Source organism: Gopherus evgoodei, chromosome 4 (assembly GCF_007399415.2).
Source record: "Gopherus evgoodei ecotype Sinaloan lineage chromosome 4, rGopEvg1_v1.p, whole genome shotgun sequence".
Classification (NCBI taxonomy): domain Eukaryota; kingdom Metazoa; phylum Chordata; order Testudines; family Testudinidae; genus Gopherus; species Gopherus evgoodei.
The window spans coordinates 44,648,415-44,673,967 of record NC_044325.1 but is presented as its reverse complement, the minus strand read 5'-3'; the positions used below and the strand labels follow the sequence as shown (position 1 = coordinate 44,673,967).

Here is a 25,553-nt window from a genome sequence, read left to right as displayed (position 1 = left end):
CCAAAGTGACTCTCGGAGAGAAGTACATGGAGCCACCAAGACAGATAAATGTTCCAAAGGGATCCCCAAAGTGGGTTGATATGTCCTGAACTGCAGGGTTAGAAGCCCAGGCCTTAGTGTGCTCAGGTCTCTGGCCCCCTTGTTCCCTTCATGTTACTCTGGGAGCCGGAGAGTAGCTGTAACAGTTTCTCTCTCAGCTTTGGGTAGGGCTGGGTGCCTTTCAGCTGCACTTGCAGATTTTCACCACCATGTTGGAGAGCTGCTCCACTTTGGGGGTCCTCCAACATAATACAGGATGGTGAGGGACTCCAGGTCCTGGGGGGACACAGCAGGGCGAGGCAGACGCCTCTGGATTCAGCGTGTTGATACAGGCCCAGCACCTGCAGAAACAAAACACATGTAGGAAGTAGGTTGGAGATGCCTGAGGCTACTGGGGCTACCATATGATGCTTTTCCACTCCAGTGGGATCAGCAGAGCTGGTCTCTCGGCATTTATATCACTCAGGCACTATAGTACTTGACTGACTGGGCAGGGACACTCTCCGTAGGTTTGCCCCAAAATAGGGCCTGTCTTTGAATGTTTCTAATCTGCCCAGCCTTGAATGAGCCTTTATTATTGATTGCCAAGTCCATTTGCTTTGATAATTAAAACGAGTGGTCTATGGAGCACAAATGCAGCCTGAGTAACAACTAACTCCTCTTCGCAGCTGGGCATTGGCATGGCTTATGGTATCAAAATTTATGCTTTTAACCAAAGGCAGGGTGTAACTAGCCTGGAGCCAGGTTGTGCTGAGCTCCATAAAAAGCAGCTGAAAAAATCAGTGTTGTTGATTTCAGCCAACTTCTCCCGATAGTACTGGATTTAATCCAGCCTTCTCCAGTATCCTCGATTCCCTCCCAGCTTTGAACCATCTGATGTGCTCGCTCCACTCCATCCTCCAAGTCATTACAATATAGTATTGGTGCCAGAACAGAGTCCTGTGGGACCCCACTGGATTCCTCTTCCCAGCTGGCCCTGAACCACTGAGGATTATACTCTCTAGTCACATAACTGTCTTATAGCAATTGCCATGTTTCTCCTCAAAGGTGGCTGCATTTCAGTGGTGGGTGACTTCTACATTTACAAGGTGAAAATCTACTCTTACTTGTCCCAGTCCGGTCCCATTGACTGCACTGGAGTTGGCCCTATTTTAAATGAAAGGAAAGTTTGGCCCATAATCTAAGTCAGAGGTGGCCCAGGGGCCACATCCAGCCCTTCAGATGTTTTAATCTGGCCCTAGAGCTCCCGCCAGAGAGGGGTCCGGGGCTTGCACCACTCTCTTGCTCCAGCTGGGGAGCAGGGTCAGGGGGTTGTCCCACTCTGTGCATGTCGTGGCTCTGCATGGCTCCTGGAAGCAGCAGCATGGCTCCCCTCTGGCTCCTATGCTGCCCCCACCCCAAGCATAGCCCCCACAGCTCCCATTGGCTGGGAACCACAACTAATGGGAGCTGCAGGGGTGGCACCTGCGGATGGGGGAGCAATGCAGAGCCGCCTGACCATGCCTCCAGGTAGGAGCCAGTGGAGGGACATGCCACTTGAGGCAAGCGCTGCCTGGAGCCTGCACCCCTGACCCACTACCTCAGCCTTGATCCCTCTGCCACCCTCCAAACCCCTCAGTCCAGCCCAGAGAACCCTTCTGCACCCCCAATCCCTCATCCCCAGCCCCACCCCAGAGCCCGCACGCCCAGTCAGAGCCCGCACCCCAACCCCCTGCCCTAGCCTGGAAGTCCCCTCCCACACCCTGAACTCCTCATTTCTGGCCCCACCTGAGACCCCACACCCCAACCCCCAATTTCATAAGCATTCATGGCCTGCCATACAGTTTCCATACCCAGATGTAGCCCTCGTGCCAAAAAGTTTGCCCATCCCTGGTCTAAGTGGTTTGTGATCCTTGGGGTTGTACAGTGCTATGGAAACGTCCTATTTTATTATATAGATCCATCTAATCCCCATTTCTTTAGCTTCCCTCTGGGACATCCCCCTCCCTGAAATGCTGTACACTCCTTGAGACAGAAGTGAAGTTGGCTCAAAGTGATTATTTGTAAAGAATCTGTTTCTCACAGTATTTGCCCCTAGGCACTGCTGACAAACTGCCAGACTAGATCACCGTTCTAATAGTGACCAAGGTTTTATAATTAATCTTGTTGCTCACTAATTTCCTGCTTTTTTCATTGTTCCTTCAAAAATAGGAACCAGCCCAAATTCCCCTTACATTTACACTGATTCAGCCCAACTGACTTCCAGAAAGCTGCCTAACAGAACGTGCCCCCCTCTACATACACTTGCCCTTTTCCTGTGCCCTGGGAAGGAGATCTCATCCCCATGGAGCCATTGGTCCCATCCACCCTCTACCCTGCTTCCAGCATTTGTTCTCTAGTCATTTCCTTGGTTCCAGTACTCCCACTGCTGCTAGCCCTTCAGCTCAGTCAGGCCTTGCTGATGTGCATATGCTCAAGTCAGCATGACAGTTTTAACCTGCTTCTTGAGATCCCTCCCTTACCCACTTAGCTATCATTGCATTGAGTATCCTGTTACCAGTGGCATTTTTAATGAAGCTTGAAGCAAAGTAGCTAGTGAGCAATTCTGCCTTCTCTCTGTCTTGCTGCCATTTCCCCTCCCTAGGCAAGAGCAACCCCTGCATTCCTATTTCTTTTGTTCCCTTTTGCAGGTTCAGCAGGGCACTGGAGTCTTTGCCGCTAAGCCTGCACCATCCTCATGCACACAGCCCCAGCATGTCTCCCTTTTCTTGTAGATATTTAACCTTTAGGACTCTGGCCAGTCTCAAGGTGATGTTCCTCTCAAGGACTGACCATGTCCTAGGGTCATCATGAGTGGGTTACCTAGAAGGGTAACCCACTAGTGACCTAGAGGCATTAGCCTTCTGCAGATTTTATATGTGGATCATCCTGCTTAGTGGACTTCTCCCACAGCCCATGCAGGTGTCCTGCAGTGAGGAAAGATACCTCTGCAGAGAGGGAAATTTCCCATGTAACCACTTTCTCCTGCTCCATGCAACTATCACAGCTTTTTATGGATTTTCTCCTCTCCACATGCACAGTGGGGGGAATATATAGTCCTATCTACACCCAGAATCACTTCACCCACCACTGGAATGCAGAGCATCCACTTCACCCATCACTGGGGTATTAGGCAGCAGCTGTTTACAAGTGCCCAGCAGTGTTCGGTGACAGTTTACAACAGAAAGTGCAGAAGAATCCTATATCCAGTGGAAACTGCAGGAGGCGCTTAGGAAGCAGAATGTAATTACTGGAGTTGAAACTTGACTCGAGCATTTGGATTAACACCCCATCCATTACACACACACCCCCAATGCTGCCAAAGAAAGTACCCGGGGATCTTTAATGCCCACAGGTGGTCAGCATGGCTGTTTAAAATCTCATTTCACAGACAGCCACACGAAGCTTCTGAACAGTGGGCTGCGGCATGGGTTCAGTACTGACTCCAAAGGAAGACTGCCCCCACCTGAACCACCCTCACCATTGCCTGCAGCACACTGAGGTTTCCTGGCACTGGCCTAGCTTGCCCCTACTTCGCTTGGGAGAATGAAATAGATCAACCCCTAGGAGGTTAAAGCTGCAAGCCACAAGCAGCCACCGCCATTAGAAGCCCCTGTCAGTATCAAATGCCTGTTATACCGTGCTGTGGGTTGTGTCTGCGCTGCGGAGGTATGGGCAAGGGCCTGAACAGAAGTTGGCGAAGTAGCCCTTGGGCTCATGGACCCATTTCCAACCCAGGTCCTGTCGGAAGTCGATGTAGAGAGGACGCACACAGCAGTTCTCCTCCATGTTCCTGCCACAAAACATTGGCACAAAGTGAATCCAAGGACATAGGAGAGATGGGAGCATCTGCCCCTCCCTGACATGGCTCAATGGTTTCATGCCCATTGAAGGATATAGTCTTTTGAGCAGAAGGAGCTATTATCTCCAATGCCTGTTCTGACTGCATGACTTGGCCCAGTGCTACGGAAAGTGCCTCTGGGAGAAACAGAGTTTTGGGTGACCATGCTGCTCGGCTACAACAAACAGAGCTGGGAGTAGCAAGAGAGAGGGAAGTCTGCAAATATGGCAGTGCTCAACTTCTACCACCAGGGACACCCCCATCAAGGTGTCGGGAAGGGAAAGAGAAAGAGCATGGATACATATGAAAATTCCTTTTAAAATCAGAAGTGGAACATCAGAAACAAATCATAATGCCCAAGAATGGGCACACAATGTTCAGCAAGCCCCGGCCTTGGTTGGATGACATGGCAAGTTCCAGCTCAGACTGATAGCAGAAAAAACAGCAGCTGTCCCAGAAGAGGTGATCCTGCTGCTGCTTGACTGAGGGGGAAGGATAACACCATGAGTAGGTGGGGTCCTTGCTTACCGGAAGCAGTAATTGGTGTCTAGAGCTCGTTTCTTCCTGTAGCCTCCCAGAGCTGGACTCTCAAGCCGATGGGGGGGTAACATCATCAAAATCAGGTGGGGGTTGTGAAGGCCCCTCTGCTTCTTCAGTCGCCCCAAGTCCCCACGCCCATGGTCATCTTCACTGTCGATGCCTGAGGACAGAAAAAGGCACCCTCCTGTAAAGGGTTAGCCTCAAAGTAGAAATGGGGAGTGTATGGACCAAGGAAGGTGTGGAGAAGAGACCCCAGAAGACCTTTCAGCGACCTGAACAGGACTGTGTAATGCTTGCTCCCACTCCTAATCTAGAGAGAAGGGGACTCAATCTCTCTATTACATTCACTCCTGGACTTCTTCCCGGACTGCTACCAAACTGGACCCTTACTTGGCCAGTGTGAATTTGGTTGCCACTGGCCTGAAATAGAGGCTTTTGGGCCACTTGTTTTACTATTTGCAAACTGCTGGTCAGGCTGTTAATCAGTCCCCTTCTCTCTTGGCTTCAGTCCCAGGACAGGCAGAAAGATGAATGGTTTAACAATGTCAGATCACTGGCACTCTGCAGAAATAGCCTCAGAAATCGAGCTGGTGGGGGCTAGTGGCTACAGCCCAGGGCTCAGAGCCAAGAGATTCCTAGTTCTTAACCCAGCCAAGCCACTGTCTCTCTGTGCCACCTCAAGTAGTATGTCCAACTCCTGGTGCTTCAGCCACCCTATCTGGAAACCAGAGTGAAAAACAGAATCTCATGAGAAATCTGAGAATTCAGCAGAGTCAAATTTCCCAGAGAGAAGTTACAACACAAAATTACCCCTTTCTGCACACATCCATCCACGCACACATATATATACACTCATGCATGCACTTACTGGCACGCACACTGATCTAAACACAGAATTCATGCAGTGAAACAATCCATATGCAAACCCATATCTATAATCACTACATATATATGTATCAGAGGGGTAGCCATGTTAGTCTGGATCTGTAAAAAGCGATAAAGAGTCCTGTGGCACCTTATAGACTAACAGATATTTGGAGCATAAGCTTTCGTGAGTGAATACCCACTTCATCAGATGCATGTCTGACGAAGTGAGTATTTACCCACGAAAGCTTATGTTCCAAAACGTCTGTTAGTCTAAAAGATGCCACAGGACTCTTTGTCGCTTTTTATATGTACATGGAGTTCCCTGGGTGTAAAATACTCAAACATTCAGTTCAAGCTGGAGATTCAGTTCTTCTGCAGCTGCTCCATGCTTCCCTCTCCCATAAGGTTCCCCCAACCCTTGTCCCTTGTCACCTTTGAACTTGACCTCCAGCACCTCGTTAAAGTTTTCCAAGATGTCTCCATTGGGCTGAAAGGTGTGACATGGACAATGGATGCTGATCTCCAAACCCAGGTTGGACTCTGCAGAGGAAGAGGTGACCCCATGAGAAACACATTCTAGCTATATGAACTGTCCTCCAACTTTGAAGAGAGTCCCAGGGAGGTCAGAAACCCCATAGCTCCTAGGATCTGGGCTCAGCTCAAGGACTGCTGGATGACATGGGAGGTGAGGACCAGCTATCATCTTAAAAAAAGAGAATGAGAAGGCTTCACTTGTACCAACAGCCATGCCCTTGTTAAAAGGAAACTTCTCCTGAGGGGAGAAGGACATTTATGGCTAGATTTTCTAAAGTACTTAGCACCTAACAGCATCTGTTTTCTTCAGTGAGTGCTATTAGAATCTGAACCCTTTGTGTTCAAATCTGGCCCTGAGTGTTTATGTTGTCAGTTTTCCTCCCCATCACTGCTCCATTAACAGGCCTCCATCTACTGCTGAAGGAAGAGACCTGAAGTCAAGTGAGTTTGACATGAATAAATGTTTCACTGGGAGCATTTTGCCAAGCCCTGATCAGCACAGCAGCTGCATCCTCCTGTTTTTGTTGATTTTCCATCTAAGTCATACAGATTTTCCTGGGGTAATGTGTTTCTTCATATTAACGAAAACTTCCTGAGACCTGCCATACTGTGTGCTCACAAGAGAGGTTCTCATGATAGCAGGAATCTGTTGACACTAGATTCTTACAGAAGCTTCTATTCTATGTCTTTGTATGAATGGAAATGGCTGGCTATCTATGGTATTGCTAAGGTACCTGTCACCTTGATATCTAAGCACCATCCACTTTATGACCACTTGCATTTCACAGTATCAGCCAGCAGGACTGCCCAAAGCTAAGTGTGATACAGGCACTGAACTCAGGCCATTAAGGACAGAAGTTGGACTGCTTTAAAATAGGAGGAGCTAACAAACTCACGGCTCATTCTTCCCAAGACTGGCTTCATGCCAAGAGCCTGCATTCCAGCCTTCAGTGACAGCCAGGTTCCAGCTGTGAGGGTAATCCAGCTGTGACTCATGATACCTGTGATCCAACTACAAGGAGTACTGAGAGTTACCCCATAACTGTTTGCTGGCTCTGCTGAATGGTAGCAGAGGCAAAACTATTAATATGTTCTCAGTCACCTTTGTACTGTAATACTGTGGCCTCTATCTAGCTAAATGTGTCAGACAAATGCATTAGACTGAAAGCCTCTGGTATTCCCTCATCTTTACACCTGTGAGACTTTAAACAGGCATGAGAATCAGGATTCTTGGTCCCACCACGTTGTTTGCAGTTCTAAGGGAGCTCAGGCTCTTGAAGAGTAGGAAAATTTGCAGCTATCATGACCTGCCTCGGACTGAGGGAACTACCCTTTGCTAGAGGGAGATGAGGTTTTCCTCTCTACATTATCTGAAGGAATGGCACTGGTGGCTCCCCGAGTGAACCAGACCCTTCACCCAGGCACCTCTGAGACAGCAAGACCCCTACCTCTGCGCAGGAGCCACTCACGCACAGTCTCAGTGACATCGAAGGACAGCCACTCTGCAGAGCCCCTCGTCTGCACATTCCTGCCACTGAGGTAGCGCTGCTTTGCTATGTGTTCGTCAGGCCGGAGGATCTGTGTGGGGAGGAGACACAAAGGGAATCAGCCAGTGCAGCATGGCTGGGGAGCAGGGGTACCACACATTCTCTGTTTCCCCACCAGGGTTAGGTTTGTTATAAACTAATCCAGGAGGAGTGTGCCAGGGAGGGACAGACTGGGAATGGCCCCATCTTTCCTTCCGGAATACTCTGTCACCCACGCTCTGTGCACAAACTGGAGCATTGCATGAGGCCTTTACAAAGCATCCTGCTCTTAAAAGAACTGGCCAGACCTTCTCCTGCTGTGTCCCAGTGGCAGGGGAGGGTTGAGAGAGTGCTAGCCTAGGCTGAAGGAGCACCGGGTTCAATTCCTGCTCTCACCATCATCCTGTGTGACCTTGGGCATGCCCCTTAGTCTCTCTGTGCCTCAGTTCCATCTGTAAAATGAGGATAATAGCACTTACCCGCCTCACGGGTGTCTTGTGAGGATAAATTCATTAAAAATTGTGAAGTTCTCAGATGCTGTGGTGATGGGGGGCCATGTAAGTACAATAAATAGGGGTGTAACTCCAGAGAGACATGGAACACTGGAATACTGCAGCAGATGGGAACCTCTAGGAAAGGGCATCATGCCAGGATACCCATGGCATCTGAGAATGAGTGAGCAGGAAAAGAGACAGCAAAGACCCAGGGGAGAGAAGGACCTGAAAAGGTCAGGCTGAGGTGACTGCCTACGCTGGGGGAATTAAGAGGGTTTTAGCCCTTTCCTGCCCCCCGCCTTTGCACACTCTAGCTCTGTTTAGCCCTGAGAGCCGCAGCCAAGCTACCCCCTCCTCCTGCCCCCAGTGCATGGAGGTGGGGGAGAGACACTCACCTGGAAGAGCTCGATGCGCTGCTCACTGCGTTTGGAGCTTGGGTTGGGCACTCGCAGCACCCGGAATTCAGCCCGGAACAGACTGGTGCTGTTCTTCTCTGCTGAGGACACGTTGAAGCGGAACACGTTGGAGGTGATGCTCTTGGGGCAGATGCCCAACTCATCTAGGAGACAGAGAGGGAGGCTGAGAGCCAAGGGCCAGAGTAGGAGCGCCTGGGCAGAACAGACAGGTAACCTTGTGAGCGGCAGTGGGTTGGCAAGGAGCATTCTGAACACAGCCTGCCATTCGAACTTCTGCCATGTTTCCACTGCAATCTGACTGTCCTGGCTGAAGAAAACAGATGCGGGCAAATTCTCCACCCAACCCTGCTCTAAACCAGGGATTTTTCTGCAAAATTTTCCCAATGATGCTACCATTGTTTCAGCTTAACCAGCCACAGCAATAGAGAGCCCCAGGTAGACCAGTCACCAGCATTTTTTATTCCATGTCATCTGACCCAGCTCAGAGCAGGTCTAATCACACAGGTTTAAAATGCCAGTGGCCATGCAATCCTCATCTGCACTAACGCTCCCACCAAGGGAGTTGAACAACATTTTTCTGGAGTAGACAAGGCTTCATGAACACAAGTCCCACCCCACTAAAGGCAAGCAAGTACCTCTGGATTTACATCACCATTTCTGAGCACAGGACATGGTCCAGTTGTCTTTGAACCTTAGTTTCATAAAATTCTCCTTAGAAAAAACTATTTGGATATGGCGCTGTCTCCTGGAATGAAAACTGGCCAGAGACCACAAAGCATGAGGCAAGGAGGGGACTTTGGAGGTGTTGTCTAGTGGGATCTGTAGGGCTTGGCAATAAGTCAATCTTCATTGATGGACTGGATGAAGGACTTACATCTGATACTAGCCGCAGACACCAGCAAGGACAGAGAAATAATCCCAAGGGACCTAGAGAGATTAGACAAATGGACTGGAAATAACAGAACGGGGCAGCCTGCTGGGAGAAAGTACTCAGACCCCAGATACCCAACAGGAAGGGAAGGGAGGGGCCTGGAGAATGGATGTAGTATGAGACAGAGGCCCCACAGAATGAGCCTCACCTCACCTAACATATTCTACTGCCTCTGTTCTCCCCCTCCCCTTTCCTCTGCCCTGATTGCTCCTGTGCCCTAGGCTTACAGAACTGCCCAGCCATACCTGGGAGTGCAGCTCCCTGAATTCATGCTTCACCTTCATCCTGGGTACAGAACAGCCCTCATGACTTCCACCTCTGAAACCAGCATCACCCTGGCCCCTTCAGTCCCTACTCCTCTCTGCTCCCATATGCTGGTTTACTGCTAGCAGCATAGAGCATGCAGCTTCTCACGTGCTGCAGACCCAGCATAGTGAATGGGCCCTCAGTGGGGCCCTAAGCACTGCTCTATTGTGTCATTTGATGTGACATTTGTGTTGGTCTTAAGAAAAGCACTATCCCATGTTCCTGCTGCAGTCCCAACATGTGACGAACAGACAGGAGGCCCTGTTAATCCTGAAATAACACCCTGGTCTCAGACATTTCTCTTCACAGCACCATCAGCTTCCAAAGGAAACAGGTCGGCAGGCTCTGAAGAGAGGGGCTAGTGTTAAACCAGCACCTTGGAGAGATGACAAACCTATCCACAAATGGACATAAGCTCCCACCACAAATTCCCAGGGCCAAATTCTGCTCAGCATGCCACTGGTTTAATCCAGTCATGACAAAGGCCCTTCTCTTGATTTACACCCAGACTCAGAGAGCAGGAGTGCAAGAGTTCATGGAGATTCACCCCCTGGATGCTCTGGCTTTCCAGCCAAGCCAAGGTGTAAGACAAAATGCTGCTCTCATTGAACTTGCTTGGGAGTTTTGCCGTTGGCTTCTTTGGGAGCATGGTTGTAACAACTTCCCCATCAAGCAGGATTTATCTGATGCATTGCTCTCATCCAGGAGACTGATGCTTGGTGATTATCCCAGAAATGGTTCAGATCCCTACAGCAGCAGCAGCAGACAGGACTGCTCATACTCACAACTCAGCAGCAGACTGAGGAAATGCCGAGCCGTGCTGTGGTAATGGGCAGGTAGTTTCTTGTAGCAAACCATGAGTTCTTAGTTTCACTCCACAGAAAGGTGCTGTATCTCCAATGACACATGAAATCAAGGCGTTGGCCCATATGCTCGTTAATAGTCCTAGGGCATATTAACAGGCAATTCCATTCTGCCCCTAGGACCACTCTGTGGTTCCAGGTGGATACTGTCTTTCACTTCACTTCCTGTCCTAAACTGTTTTATAGTGTTGCTAGTCACTATTAGCCAGGTGGCACTTCCATTCCAGAAGTGGCTGCCTGTCAGTGGTAGATGAAGTGATTCCTGTATCCACGTACATACTTTACCCTATGTGCAGTGCAGTTAAGGCTTAGTTAATAATGTGTATAACAGACCCTGAGATCCATAGCTAAAAAGTACTAGAGAAAGGTTATTGTTTCTATACCTTTTCCCTCTCCTGCTGTCACCACATCCTCTTCTTTCTGTCTGCCTAAGCTTTCTTTCTAGCCTCATCACCGTGTTATCTGAGCACTTCCCAAGTATTTACTGGTAGAAATAATCTTTCTTTCTTTCTTTCTTTTTTCAGCATGTAAGAGAAATAGCTTGTTTATAGTTGCTTCCATTTACTATGTATGTGCTGTACAAAAAAGGCTTTGTTGAGAGAAAGCTAAGCTGATGAGTTCTGTGTTTCATTCTGAATGCAGTCAGTGCTCAGTCCTGTCTCTTGTGGTAGTCTGGGCCCAACTCCCATGAAATCTCTGTCTCCAACACTCATTAGCCTTGCCCACTTGCCTGTTTCATTGATCTGGTGGGATGGAGCTGTCACTGGAAGTCCTGGTCACAGAGGAAGAGGTGATTGACCTCTCAGGAAGTTAGAGCCAGCCCCACCAGAGGTGCAGAGAAGGAGTTTGAATATCAGGACAGAGACTTCAAACTGGACTCTGGGCTTGATCAGACACCAGCACAGGGATCTACCTAAGCAGACAGGCATTTGGAACCAGCTACACCTGTTCCAGAGTCTGGTGCTTCATTTGTAGATCACATGAGTTGCAGTAACTGAGCCTGGAGAATATGAATGCATGAATATGGTCTGTGTCTGATAGGGTGGAGTGCCGGCTGATGGCCATTCATCACTGAATGGAGCGTTTTTTGCCCCATTGCATATTTGGGTGTCCAGCAGCACCAAGAAGCCCAAAAGGGCTCAGGGCTGTGAGCTGACTCAACAATCTGAAAGCAGATGCCTTCGATAGTAGAGGATGTGATACAGAAAGCAAGTTTTTCAAAGTGCTTCCTTCTTCCAACCAATGTAACCTCAGCTTTGCCTGAGTCACTATTAGCTAGCTGCTCTTATCCAAGTGCTAATTTCAGGAAGGCTCTAAATGAGCTGGGAGATGGTGCTGTTTTGTTTGATACAAAGGAGAAGTGGATCTGGGTATTGTCTGATGGCACTTCTGCCCATGTTGTCTCACCAGCTCCGCCAATGGCTCATATATATGTTGAATAATATGAGGGAGAGGATTTAGACTTTTGGGTCTCTGCAGTTGAGGGATTTGGACGTGGAGGGACAATGACCAAAGGACCCAGTGTGTTTGATATAACTGCACCCGTCTCCCAAGATGGCCTCTGTTTTGTGACATGAGGCCAGGCACGATCACTCGCTGGCAGATATGAGTCTTTCTCTCTGAGACCATCCAGTCAGCACTCAAAACGTAGCTGGGTCTGAGTCACCTGAATCTCAGGAAACCCTGGATTCCTGGAGTAGAGGGACTTGGATAGGCAGAAGGGCATTATTCTGATTATTCTTTTAAGGTTGGTTCTTATAGGTTTTTGTCTCCAGATTTATGTGCTTTGGAGAGACAATGGCATCCTTCTCTTCTTTAATGAATCTCACCTCTCTCACCACCCCAACTCTAATACAGCAGAGCCTCCAGACACACCCATGAGTTGGGAGTGTGGTAGCAGGATATTTGACTATCTTTGGCTGCTGCTCCCTCACCCCATATTCCCTGTGACCCTCACTCGTTTGTCCCCTTGAAATCCCATCTGTGCAGTACAGTGCAGATACAGGTAGCCTACATGCTGAATCCAGCCATCTGTGTATGTGAAGGAAAACACAGAAGGCATCATGCCTCCAACATCTGTCTCTCTCCTGCTTTCCCCAGGTAACTGTTGGTCTCTCTGGTTGTCTCTCTCTTCTGGTCTCCAAAATAGGCTGCTTGCCTCAGGTCTGAGAAGTGGGTGACTCACACTTGCCATTTATTAATTGTGGCATATGGCTCTGAGTGCGGGCTGGGCTCTGACAATGGGATAATAGTAGTTTGGAGCTCCCTACAGCAGTGATTTTAAAACTTTTTTTTCTGGTGACCCAGTGAAGAAAATAGTTGATGCCAGCAACCTAACGGAGCTGGGGATGAGGTGCTTGGGGTGTAGGAGGAGCACTGTGGACTGCGCTGTGCCCTGGAAGCGGCCAGCAGCAGGTCCGGCTTCTAGGTGGAGGTGTGCAAGTGCTTGGGGCGGGGGGCGGGGCAGTGCGTGGAGTCCCATAGGCCCCCCACCTAGGAGCTGGACCTGCTGCTGGCCCCTTCCGAGGTGCAGTGCGGTGTCAGAACAGGTAGAGAGTAGCCTGCCTTAGCCAGGCAGCACTGCCAACAGGATTTTTAACGGCCCAGTTGGTGGTGCTGACGAGAGCCGCTGTGTCCCAGTGCCTTACATTCCGTTACCAGCACTGGGTCGCGACCCACAGTTTGAAAACCAGTGTTCTACAGGCTGCTTGGTGTGGATGGCAGAAATGGGCAGATCTGGGGAGAGGACTGTAGTGGCACTACTGTCCCTTTAGAAATAAATTAGGAGACTCTTTTAAGCCAATGGTATTCAGCTCCTCCCCCATGTACTGCTTGCAAGGCTGGGAATGGGATGGGAACAGGGGCTGCCATTTGCCCAAACAAAAACAGTCTGTGTTTGGGAGGGTTTTGCTGATTACCTAGGACAGAAAACTCTGCTCTCTAGGGAAGTGAGACCTTCCTTGAGCAATGGCCACCTTCCCATGCTGTGCGCTAGTGCCCTGGGTAGCACAGCAGAAAGAGCATTCCCTCAAGTGACTGAACAGCTCTGATCATGGACAGGACCAGGAGCCTGCTTTTCTAACATGACCAGGTTCGCCCTGGTGCAAGCTCCCTCCTCAGCTTTCCCCATTGGCAAGTTGGTGTCCTGGAGAAGGATGAGGTCTCCACGCCAGTGAGTTGTTCAGCTGAAGGTTTGGAGTTAGGGAAGTTTTGAGCATGGGTATGTGTACGTGTGAGACTTGTCTGTATCAGCCCCTAAGATCCTTCACTGGAGTACGACTGGCTTTTGGCTCAGAACTTACTCTAAGATCACCATCTGAGAATGACAGAGTCAGGGGACAGTTGAACATTAGCCACTTTTGAAGACATAGGGCCAAATTCAACCCTGGTGTAAGTGGATTAAACTCCACTGACTTCAGTGGGGATGTGGCTGCTTAAACCAGGACTGAATTTGACACGTCTCCTCTGGCAGCTCAGTTCCCAAGATGTCTCTCCCCAGGACATACACTGGCCAGTCCCAGGAAGTCAGTTCAAATAACACTTTAAACCCAGTGTTCAGTCATGAGCTGGGCATTCTGGATCTGGATGGGGAAGGTTAAATAATTTTAGTGCTAATCAAAATAAGAGACTAGCAGAATAAGACACCTGGTAGTGATGGGGGACTTTAACTACCCAGACATCAGTTTGAAGAGTAGTATGGCAAAACACAACATTTCCAACAACTGCAAACTCTCCTGATTTAAAGGAAAGATAGGAAGAATAGTAAGGAGCCAATATGGATCCATCAGGAGCTCTTTAATGACCTGAAAATCAAAAAGGAATCCTACAAAAAGTGGAAACATGGATGGATTGCTAAGGGGGAGTACAAAAGAATAGCACAAGCATGTATGGAGAAAAATCAGAAAGGCTAAGGCACAAAATGAGTTACACCTAGCAAGGGACATAGAAGGAAATAAGAAGAGGCTCTTTGAATGCAGTAGGAGCAAGAAAAAGATAAGGGAAAGTGTAGGTCCTCTGTTTAAAGGGGAAGGAAGGCTAATAACTGATGACATCAAGATGGCAGAGGTGTTTATGTCTATTTTGCTTCAGTCTTCACTAAAAAGGTTAAAGGTGACCAAGTACTTAACACAATTAATATTAACAACAAGGGGCGGGGGAATATGTTAAGAAATAGGGAAAGCACAGGTTAAAGACTATTTAGATAAGTCAGATGTATTAAAGTGGGCAGGGCCTGATGAAATTCACCCTAGGGTACTTAAGGAACTAGCTGAAGCAATCTCAGAACCGTTACCAATTATCTTTGAGAACTCCTGGAGGATGGGTGAGATCCCAGAGGACTGGAAAAAGTACCTATCTTTAAAAGGAGGAACAAAGAGGAGCCAGGGAATTATAGACCTGTCAGCTTGACTTTAATACCTGGAAAAATACTGGAATAAATGAGTAATCAGTTTATAGGCACCTAGAGGATAATAGAGTTTCAAGGAACAGCCAGCATGGATTTGTCATCAAATCATGCCAAACACATCTAATTTCCTTTGACAAGGTTACTGGCCTCAAAGTGGATGTGGGGAACAATTAGACATGATATATCTTGATTTTAATAAGGCTTTTGATACACTCCCACATGACACACTCATAAGCAAACTAGGGAAATGTGGGCCAGATAAAATGACTATAAGGTGGTGCACAACTGGTTGAAAGACTATACTCAAAGAGCAGTTATCAATGGTTCACTATCAGACTGGGAGAACAAATCTAGCGGAGTACCACAGGGGTCAGTCCTGGGTCTGGTACTACTCAATATTTCCATGAATGACTTAGATGATGGAGTGGAGAGTATGCTTATAAAATATGCAGGTGACACCAAGTTGGGTGGGATTGCACGTACTTTGGAGGACAGGATTAGAATTCAAAACAGCCTTGACAAATTGGAGAATTTATCTGAAATCAACAAGATTAAATGCAATTTTAAAAAAGTACAAAGTACCACACTTAGGAAGGAAAAATTAAATGCACAGCTATAAAATGGGCATAACTGGCTAGATGGTTGTACTGCTGAAAAGGATCTGGGAGTGTATCTCAAGTTGAATATGAGTCAACAATGTGATACAGTTGTGAAAAAGCCTAATATCTTTCTGGGGTGTATTAACAAGAATGTCATATGTAAGACATGGGCGGTAATTGTCCCGCTCTACTTGGCACTGGCTCAGCTGGAGTTCTGTGTCCAATTCTGGGTGCCACTCTTTAGGAAAGATACGGACAACCGGAGAGTGTCCAGGGGACAGCAACACAAATTATAGGAGGTTTAGAAACCTGTCCTATGAGGAAAGGTTGAAAGAACTGGACATGTTTAGTCTTGAGAAAAGAAGACTGAGGGGAGGCCCGATAACAGCCTGCAAATAGGTTAAGGGCTGTTATAAATAGGATGGGGATCAATTGTTCTCCATGTCCACTGAAGATAGGACAAAAAGTAATGCACTTAATCTGAAGCAAGAGAGATTTAGGTTAGATATTAGTAGTTAAACTCTGGAATAGGCTTCTGCGGGAGGTTGTAGAATCCCCCTCATTGGAAGTTTTTGAGAACAGGTTGGACAAACACCTCTCAGGGATGGTCTAGGTTGACTTGGTTCTTCCCCAGCCCAGGGGACTGGACTTGATAACCTCTTGAGGTCCCTTCCAGCCCTATATTTCTATGATTAAAAAGAGTCTGGCAGGTAGTGGCCCAGGAATGTGGCAACTTTCCCCCTCACCCCTTCTAATGCACCTCTGTCCTGGCTAGGGGCAGCTCCAGGCCCCAGCATGCCAAGCACGTGCTTGGGGCGGCAAGTCGCGGGGGGCGCTCTGCCGGCGCCGCAAGGGCAGCAGGCAGGCTGCCCTTGGCGGCTTGCCTGCGGAGGGTCTGCTGGTCCCGCAGCTTCAGTGGACTGCGGGAGGTCCGCTGAAGCCACAGGACCAGCAGACCCTCCACAGGCAAACCGCTGGAGGCAGCCTGCCTGCCATGCTTGGGGCGGCAAAATCCCTAGAACCGCCCCTGGTCCTGGCCTGCACCACCCCCTGCTCTTCCATTCCTGCTCTCCCCCTGCCAAGGTGTGCCAATGCACCTCAAATGCCAGCCTCTAGTAGGGTGGTCATCTGCTCCTGCCTTAAAAGGCTTAAAGGGTTAAAATAGCCTGGGGAGAGGGTTGTGGCAGGGAAGGAAAAGCTAGGCTGATTGGGGGAAGCAGCCACAGCTGGGGCCATGCCCCAATCATGCCACAGCTGGCCCTATAAGAGGGCTGAGGGCCAGAGGCTAATAGACTCTCTCTAGCTTTGAGAGGAATGGTCCTGAGAGAAGGTACCTTGAGTGGAGCAGGGCTTGAGGAAGGCCTAGGGAGCTGGGGAGCTCTGGCCTAGAAACTCCCCAGGCTGTGGCCTAGTGGAAAGCCAATTAGGTACTAGGGTTGCAGGGGGCAGCCCACGGGTAGGCAGAGACAGCAGGTCCAAACCCCCCTTGCCTGTGATGAGTGGCTTTGACACTGCAGTCTGCCCCAGTGAGCGGAGGCTAGATGGTGACTGGCAGTAGCCCATGACTGAGGCAAGGTGGGGATAGACGGGGGTTCCCCTGGGTGGGGAGACCTTGAGACTATGGGGGTATTGCTAGGGGGCAGCACCCCAAAGACAAAGGGCAGTGGGTCCTGGGAGGGACATGAGGGCCAGCAACAGCAGGACACTGGCCTGCAGAGGGTGCTCTGGAGGCTGGAAATGCTAATTCCTGGAGATGATCAGCAGGAGGTGCTGCAGGGGTGAGTCCCGCACCATCACACTCCAATTATCTTTTCTCATTGCTCCTGCATTTGAACAGGCTCCTTCTTTCCTAGTACAAACCATCCTCCTTCTACCCCTCTAGAGATAGCATCCAAACCCTCTCCTTTCACCTCATCTTACCCTGCTGTGCTGTCTGACACTATTTTCATAGAATATTGGGGTTGGAAGGTACCTCAGGAGGTAATCTAGTCCAACCCCCTGCTCAAAGCAGGACTAATCCCCAGAAAGATTTTTTACCCCAGTTCCCTAAATGGCTCCCTCAGAGATTGAACTCGCAACCCTGAGTTTAGCAGGCCCATGCTCAAACCACAGAGCTATCCCTCCCCCCAAACTATATTTGTTTATAGTGTGTCTGATTTTGACTGTAAGCAGCTCAGGACAGAGATCTGCCCTACCAACGTGTTTGCAGAGCACCATTAATGTCATTATTGTAAGATATAAATATTGTAATAAGTGGCTAACAGTCCTCCTTCCTGCCTTGCAGTCTCTCCTGCTCCTTGAGTCCTGGTGTCTCCTGAGAAGATAGCTAATCATATAACCATATGGCATACAGTCTGCTAGAGATTAAATGAAATTAGTTGCATTACTCCATTGTATCCCTTATTCCACTTCATCATGGTAAGAGTAATGTAAAGCTGGCAGTATGGCTGCAATCTGAAACTGCCACCACTGAGACGCAGCTCCTTCAGTACAACAGTGCCAGGAACCTCTGGCACCAAAACAGCATCCCCAGTGCAATACTACAGCATCAGGGAACAGCCTGCATTGTGACATGATGGCATGTCCTCCATTGTCTTCCAGAACTGGGGAATCTCCAGCACTGACTGAATGGATTGCTCAGTGCCTACGTCCACTCAGCTTCCGAATCTGCTGAGGGTTTGTGTCTGCTCAGGCTCTAGGTCTCTGTATCTGCACCTGAATCTGGTTACTGTCTGCATCTGTGTTTGCTCAGTGTCTTCTCTGCACTTGCTCAAGATCTGTTTTTCAGTGTCTCCTTGATGTCTGTGTCCCATTGGGATCTCCTCTGCATCTGCATCTCCTCAACTTCTACTTTGGTGTCTGCTCTGCACCTACTCAGCATCTGTGTGATCCTCTGTTCATTATCTGTCCCCTCAACATCTGTCTCCTCAGCATCCCCTCAGTGTCTGCATCTGTTCAGTATTTCCTCAGCATCTGGGTCTCTGCATGTATGCAGTGTCTTAATATCAGTATCTTAATATCTTAATATTTTCTCAGCATCTCCTCTGTCTCCCCTCAGTGGCTGAATCTCCTCAGCAGTTACATCTCCTCAGTTTCTGTCTCTCCTCAGCACCTGCTTTCTGTCTCCTCAGCATCTCCTCCATGTCTGTCTGCCTTCCTCAGCACCCATATCTTTGTCTTCTCTGCATCTGACCACACTCTGCACAGAGTGAATGGGTCAAATCCATCCCCGCTGTAACCACTGAAGCCAGCAGAGTTTTGCCACAGATGAATTTGGCCTGATGCCTGGGACTCTGTTGTCCACGTGTCAGACACTCTTAGATTTCTGCCACTAGTCCTCGGGGGTAAATTCAGCCTACAAGCCTCAAACTCTTTCCTCTTCTTCCTCCCCCACCCCCATCTTTTTTCCTTTCCTTTCTTCTTTCTCCTCTACTCTCCTGTATGTCTCTTTCATCCCTTCCCCTCTCCTTCAGGATCTCAGGGCTTCAGACATTGGCAGGGCTTGCTATTCCCTGGCTAGAGTCTGGGCTGATGTTATTCCAAGACACTGAAAAGCCCGTCCCTTGCCTGCCCTGTTGCCAATGCTCAAACTCCTCCACCTGCTGCGGGGCTGCTCTCCAGCTAGCGCTTGGCTTTTTTTTTTTTTTAATAGTTTTAAAAATTAATTTTTTTTCCAGACCCCGGTCTTGTCTCATTTCCCCAAGCTTCTCTCCAAGCTCCCCTACACACTCTTTCTGCAACTCTTCCCACCCCCATTCTGTCCAATGACTTTCTGCAGTCCTGCAATACCCACACTTGCTGCCCCCTAGCCCCATAAGCAGTAATTTCAGAGCCCAGGAGGACACCTAGTGGTAGGAAGGGGGTTCCCAGAATTCTATCTGCCCTCAGACTGAGGGTTTCTGTCTGTGCAGTCTCTCAGCATTAGCCAAACTTCCTTCCCTTGTACTGCGCTTTGAAAATCTTTGTTGTAAACACGAGTCACATTCACTGAACATGTATTTTCAAAGACATGCAAAAACAAATGGATCTCAACTTCCCCATATGAGCAGATACACACACCAAGAAACACTGCACATTCCAACACACTGACTCTTCCCAAGCATGTACAAACACACACAGACGCGCACATCTCACACCCACTCGGGTATACTGCAAGACACAGAAACAAACATATGTCACTCCATCCTCACACAGGCCTGAAACACACAAGTACTCTTATCTCACCAGTAAGAAATGTAGATACCTATCTCAGACACACACACTGGTGGTTCTCACACATACATGTACACACCTACTTGCACAAATGCATGTGTGCACATAGATATAACATATGCAGATGCAGACTGACAATGTATCATATAGTGTGTATACACACACACAAATAGGCCTCTGCCCACACATTCACCTTTGTAGACATCTTTATGACCATATGCACATGCATACAAACCCACACCTATGTATTGTCAAGCACACACTTTACAGCCAATGTGGTGTGGCTCAATCTCCTTTTTGTTGCTTTTTTCAGGTGACTGCTACGACCATCGCTTTTCTCTTGGTTAGAGGTGGTTCAGGCCAAAGCAGATGTGGCCACAATTATCCAGAAATCTGCCTCCTAGCTTGGAATGACCATCAGGGTCTGTGAATGACCCCACCAGGAAACTTCGTCCCTTCCCGATGGAAGTCCTGAGTATTCTTCCTGCATTCTCATTCCTCCGTCCCAACCCAAAGGCTTGGGTGTCCTTTCCTTCTTCCCCTTACTCCCTCTGCCCTTTTCTTCCCATATCTAAGAAGCCCATAGGCAGCCTTGCCTCTCAGCTTCATGCAGTTAGTGCCTCCTGCTCAGCCTTGGATTCCTTCCAGGATGATGCCCTGAAAATAGGGTGACCAGATGTCCTGATTTTATTGGGACAGTCCTGATTTTTGGGTCTTTTTCTTATATAGACTCCTATTACCCCCCCCACCCCGTCCTGATTTTTCACATTTGCTGTCTGATCACCCTACCTGAAGGCCAGAGCAGAGGATGACAGGGAACTTACTGTGCTCAGGGAGACCTTGGATCATGTCAAATTTGTGGATCTCCTTGGCGTAGTAGGCGGACTCGAGACTGTCTTGAGCGCAGCTCTCCTCCTTCTCCTCCTCCATCTCCTCCAGCAGCTCCCGGGTGCTGTTATACAGGGCCAGGATCTGGTAGGGCACATGAGCTGGTCCCACTGTCTCGGGGGGGCTTGTGAGCCTCAGTTTGCTCAGGATCTGCCCCCTAATGGCCTCCACCCTCTTCTTCTTGATGTGGTCAAGGTCTAGGCTGGTGCAAGAGGAGAGCGAGAGGCTGACGGTGGCAAAGCTCAGCAGGCAGAGGACCACCAGAGCCCGTTGCAAGTGCATCTTCATGTGCGAGAGTAAAGAGGGGGCCACAGCAGAGAGAGACCCCAGAGGAAGCGCAAGTGAGCTAGGGAGACCAGGCAGGGCTTTCGGTGCAGCCTCCCCAGATCCTGCAGACTGAGGCTTGGCAAGAAGGTGCATGAACTCACAGCGCTGTGAGCGATTCAGGACTTCCAGGAAGCGCTGGCAACACTTAGGAAGGAGAAACAGGCTCTGTGCCTCGGCGAGCCGGGATCCTTCTCCATGTGTCTAAGCAGGACCCGCTGAGCCAGGGCTCCAGGCAGACCAGGGGAGGGGGGCTGCGCACGATGCGCACTGCCAGGAACAACAGCAGCGACGCTGAAGCTCGACTGTGCCGCGGGGCAGGCTGGCAGCTCCAGAGGCAGGTCCCTGGAGCAGCGACCTGCGGCGCACGTGTCGGGCAGGGCAGGGCAGCCCCCCAGGGCCGGGCAGGCGCGGGCTCGGCACTTGTTGCGGGCACGCACCATCCACGCGCTCCCCTTAGCTCACATCCCCTCGGGGGACAGGGTGGGGTTTGTCATTCGCTGCCGCTTGGCTCCATTGGCTGCTGCCTCGGGGCTGGGCGCAATTAAGCGACGGCCGGGCTGCACATCCCTCTGGCGCCTCCGCGGGAATCCAGGTGGGAGCCTGGGGCAGCCCTGCCCTGCCCCTCGCCCCTCTCCTAGGGGCTCTGCTGGCGGTATCCCCCAGCGCGCAGCCGGAGCCCGGTGCTCCGAGTCCCTTTCGCTCGCCCTCCCCGGCCCCGGGGCCCCCTCGCTCTCTCACACACACTGACTCTCTATTCCTCTCCGCTGAAATTTTATACCTCCCTCCCATGACGTCTGCGGGCCTGCAGAAGGGTGGGGGAGGGACCTGCCCGCCCAGCCTTCAGCTGCAAGCCGACTTTAGTGCGTGCCACAGGCCGGCGCGGGGAAGGACGCGGTGGGCTCCTCTGCCCTCCGGGCTGTCTGGCGTGGGGCCCGTTTCCCACCCTGCCTTGGGGGTGTCGGTGTTTTGCTCCCAGACACATTCTCCCCTCCGCACAGTCCCGCTCGCTCCCCTTCTCCCGCCAGCTCCCAGTTCTTCCTCCTCAGCTCAGCCCCTGATCGCGTTGTTCCCGCTGCTCCGGTGAGCAGGGGTGTGGCGGGGAGTGCGGAGCAGCGCCACCCTTGTGCCTGGCCCTCCCTTCTCATTCCCTAGGGTGACCCTGGAGGGAGGGAAGCCACCGCCCAAGCCGGGCTGGCAGATCCCAAACTGGGACGTTGGCACATTCCTGGGCCTGTAACAAGAAGTCCCTGCTGCCCGGCGTGGGGGCCAGCGCCCCCGGGTCCCGCACTGCTTCCATCGTGCCCGGGGGCAGCTTCGCGGACAAGCTCGGCCCGCGCTCCCGGGGCTGGGTGCGGGTTTCGGGAAGGCCAATAGCGCTCTCTGGTGGGGAGCACATGCCGGTGGCGCGGCTCGTGGGCAGCCCGCTCACCCCCGCCATTCCCAGACTGGGCTCCTTGCAGCCCTCGCTGGTGGTCCGCAGAGAGCTGGCGGGTGACTTGATGCTGGCGCCTTCGCCGATTTCCAGCTGCTAAATTGCATTAAAAGAAGCTAAAAATACATGACATACTTTGCTGATGTGCTTTTTTCCATGTGAGCAATTGCTGGAGTTGCTGTAGGGATGGGATACAACGAGGGAAGGGAAGGGACAGGAGGGGAGGATGGTGGTGGTGGAGGTGAGGGATGACAGGGCTGGGCAGGTAATGGCAAATAGGAAGGGAGGTGGATCCAGGAGAGGGCAGCAGGGTCTGGGAACCGGGGGAGATAGGAAGAGGATCCAGGCAATGGTGAATGGGGGGGAAGGGGGGCTGTTAGATATGGTTCCTGGCTGTGGGTAGGCTGGATCAAATCTTATGCCCTAGATTCAGAAGGCCTGGACAAGTAGAGGTGCTATCTATTCTACATGCCTACATGGCCCCTGTCACCATAGTGTCTGAGCACTGCACAATCTTTCATGTATGTATCCTGTGAAGTAGGGAAGTACCATTAGCGCCATTTTCCAAAGGGGAACTGAAGCACAGAGTGCCTTTGGGTATGTCTACACTGCAAAATAATCCCCACAGCAGCAAGTCTCAGGGCCCCCATCAACTGAGTTGGGTTTGCGCTATGGGGCTAAAAATAGCAGAGTGGACATTTCCACTGGAGCTGGAGTCTTGGCTCTGATATCCTCCGCCCTCCTCAGGTTTCAGAGCCCAGGCTCCAGCCCAAGCAGCAATCGCTACACTGCTATTTTTAGCCCCATAGCACCAGCCCCCATAACCCCAAGTCAGTTGACCTGGACACTCAGCCTGGCTGCTGCAGGGTTTTTTTGTTGTTCTTTGGTTATGGGGTGGTTGTTTTTTTTGCAGTGTAGGCGCACCCTAAGTGACTTGTCCTAGATCACACAGGAAGTTTGTGGCACAGCAGGGCATTTGCCTGAGTCTCTCAAATCCCAGACTAGCACCTTGCCCACAGGACCATCCTTCCTCTCTATTCTTAGCTCTTCTGTAGCACTTTTCATGTCTAGATCTCAAAGTGCTTTACAAAGGAGGTCAGTGTCATTAAAAGGATCAGGGTTTCTGAACACAAGGACAATAGGGAGCCAGGGGGCATGCTGAGTAACAGCAGCTCTGACCTGGCAGTCAGGGAGGAGTGTGGTCTGAACGGCTAAATGGGAGTGGAGCAAGAAGACTACAGCTGTCTCAGGAGTAAGGGAAAGAGACGAGTGTGGCAGAGCTATAAAGTGGAGCTGCCAGTTAGGGTCTGTAGCTTGAGCAAGTTGTATTAGCTGGTTGAGGTGAACCCTGGGTTGCCAAGACAGTTCACTTTGACCAGTGATCATGTGTTAAAATACAACTTGTCCTGGCAACGCTAATGGGGGGTGCCATGGAGAAGCACACTGCTGAGCATGCCTGAGGCTCTTGTATGTTACTGTTATCACTGGAGAGAGGGGAGATTGCATCAGGGCTTTTCAGCTACAGGAAGCTGGAGCAGATTTACCATGAAACAAACCGTGCGGTGGCAGGGGTCTCCAACGACAGGGCTTCTCCCCTCCCCCAAATGCAGGACAAACCTCATTTGACAACCTGTCCCTGAGTCCCAGCCGGTGGCACAGCAGGGCTCAGGTAGGCAGGCTGCCTGCATGCTGTGGCTGATGGCTCCACACGTCCCGGAAGCCGCTGTCTGCTGGCACATGTCTGCATGCCCCTGGCGGAGGGGCAGGAAGGTGGCTCCATGTGCTGCCCTCTCCCCAGGCACCACACAGAGACCTGCTGCCCCCTCTCCCCAAAGAGGCACGCAGAGACATGTTAGCAACAGGGCTAAGGTAGTCCCAGCCTGCTCTGCCTCCCTCCCTCCATGCCAGGCCACTCCCAGAAGCATCCAGCATGTCCCTGTGGCCCCTACCGGGGATGGTGTGTCCGCACACTGCCCCTGCCCCAAGTGCTGACTCCGCAGCTCCCATTGGCCGGGAACTGTGGGCAATGAGAGCTGTGGGGGTGAAGCCTGCAGACAGCAGTGCACGGAGACCCCCTGGCACTCCCACACCTAGGAGCCGCTGCCAGAGAGATGTGTGTGCCCGTCACTTTGGGAGCCACACCACCCAAGGTAAGTGCTGCCCCCCTGACTCCTTCCCACACCCCACCCCCTGCCCCAGCCCAGAACCCCCACCCAGACTTCCTCCCAGAATTGGCACCCCTCACCCCAACCCTCTACCCCAGCCTAGAGCCTGCACCCAGCATCCAAACTCCCTCCCAGAGCCTGAACTCCGCACCCCTTCTGCACCCTAACCCCCTGCCCCAATCAAGGTACCTCACTTTATTTTCATTTACTTCCCATTTCTTATAATATAGGAGGAGGAGGAAGAAAAAAAGTTATAAAAGGGGGGGGAGATAAGAGAGAATGTTCTTTTTCTTGGCTGGGTTCTGAGGGAGGCCCCCCTGAAAATGAAACTGTGCACAGGGCCCCACCAACTCTAAATCTGCCAATGACAGGAAGGTAGTTCAAAGGCAATATTCTTTGTTGGAAAGATGATACTTTAATTTCCCAGCGAAGCCAGAGTAATATGTTGTGATGCAGTTTACAGACCCCACACTAAGGTTAAAGGAGTGGTGGAGCAGTATTGGACTAAGAAGGCCCAGTCCCTCAGCAGCAAAGAATCCTGTGGCACCTTATAGACTAACAGACGTTTTGGAGCATGAGCTTTCGTGGGTGAATTTCCATTACATGCATCTGAGGAAGTGGGTATTCACCCACGAAAGCTCATGCTCCAAAACGTCTGTTAGTCTATAAGGTGCCACAGGATTCTTTGCTGCTTTTACAGATCCAGACTAACATGGCTACCCTCTGATACTTGACAGTCCCTCAGCAGCTCCTGGAGAGGCTCCCTATGGAGAACCTGTTAAAAGAGAGCTCTGGCAGCTAAGGGGGGTGGTGTAAAGAGACGGACAGACTGCCTGCAAGAAGATAAACAGGCTGTAGGTGCTGAGGCAGAATGATCTGCAGGGGAAGAAACAACCCTGTAAGACTTGGCTGGGAGCCTGACCATCAACCCCCACTCCCATTCCCGGCATCTCTCCCTGACTAGGCAGAACAACTGGACTCTGAGAGAGAGATGGGAAGTCTCCTGTCCCAGCTGAGGCTCTGAATTACTGAGACTGCAAGCAGAAGGCTGGGGCCGTGTCCCAAACTGAAGGGAAAACTGATAAGGTAGGACTGGGAAGCGGCCTAGGGAAGGCTGATTTAGAGTGGAGGCCAGAAGGGACTGAGCCAC

The 25,553-nt window shown here is 50.6% G+C and overlaps 1 protein-coding gene across 1 annotated transcript; it reads right to left on the bottom strand.

Annotated features, from left to right (window-relative positions):
• Positions 1-126: 126 nt before the first annotated feature.
• On the bottom strand, positions 127-22,216 carry TGFB3 (transforming growth factor beta 3). Its single transcript, XM_030559098.1, is given in 10 exon segments — positions 127-279; positions 282-321; positions 323-364; positions 366-380; positions 3,697-3,850; positions 4,427-4,598; positions 5,738-5,845; positions 7,288-7,417; positions 8,255-8,418; positions 20,416-22,216. Coding segments are annotated over 10 exon segments (1,368 nt in total). The 5' UTR covers positions 20,900-22,216; the 3' UTR covers positions 127-220.
• Positions 22,217-25,553: the final 3,337 nt, after the last annotated feature.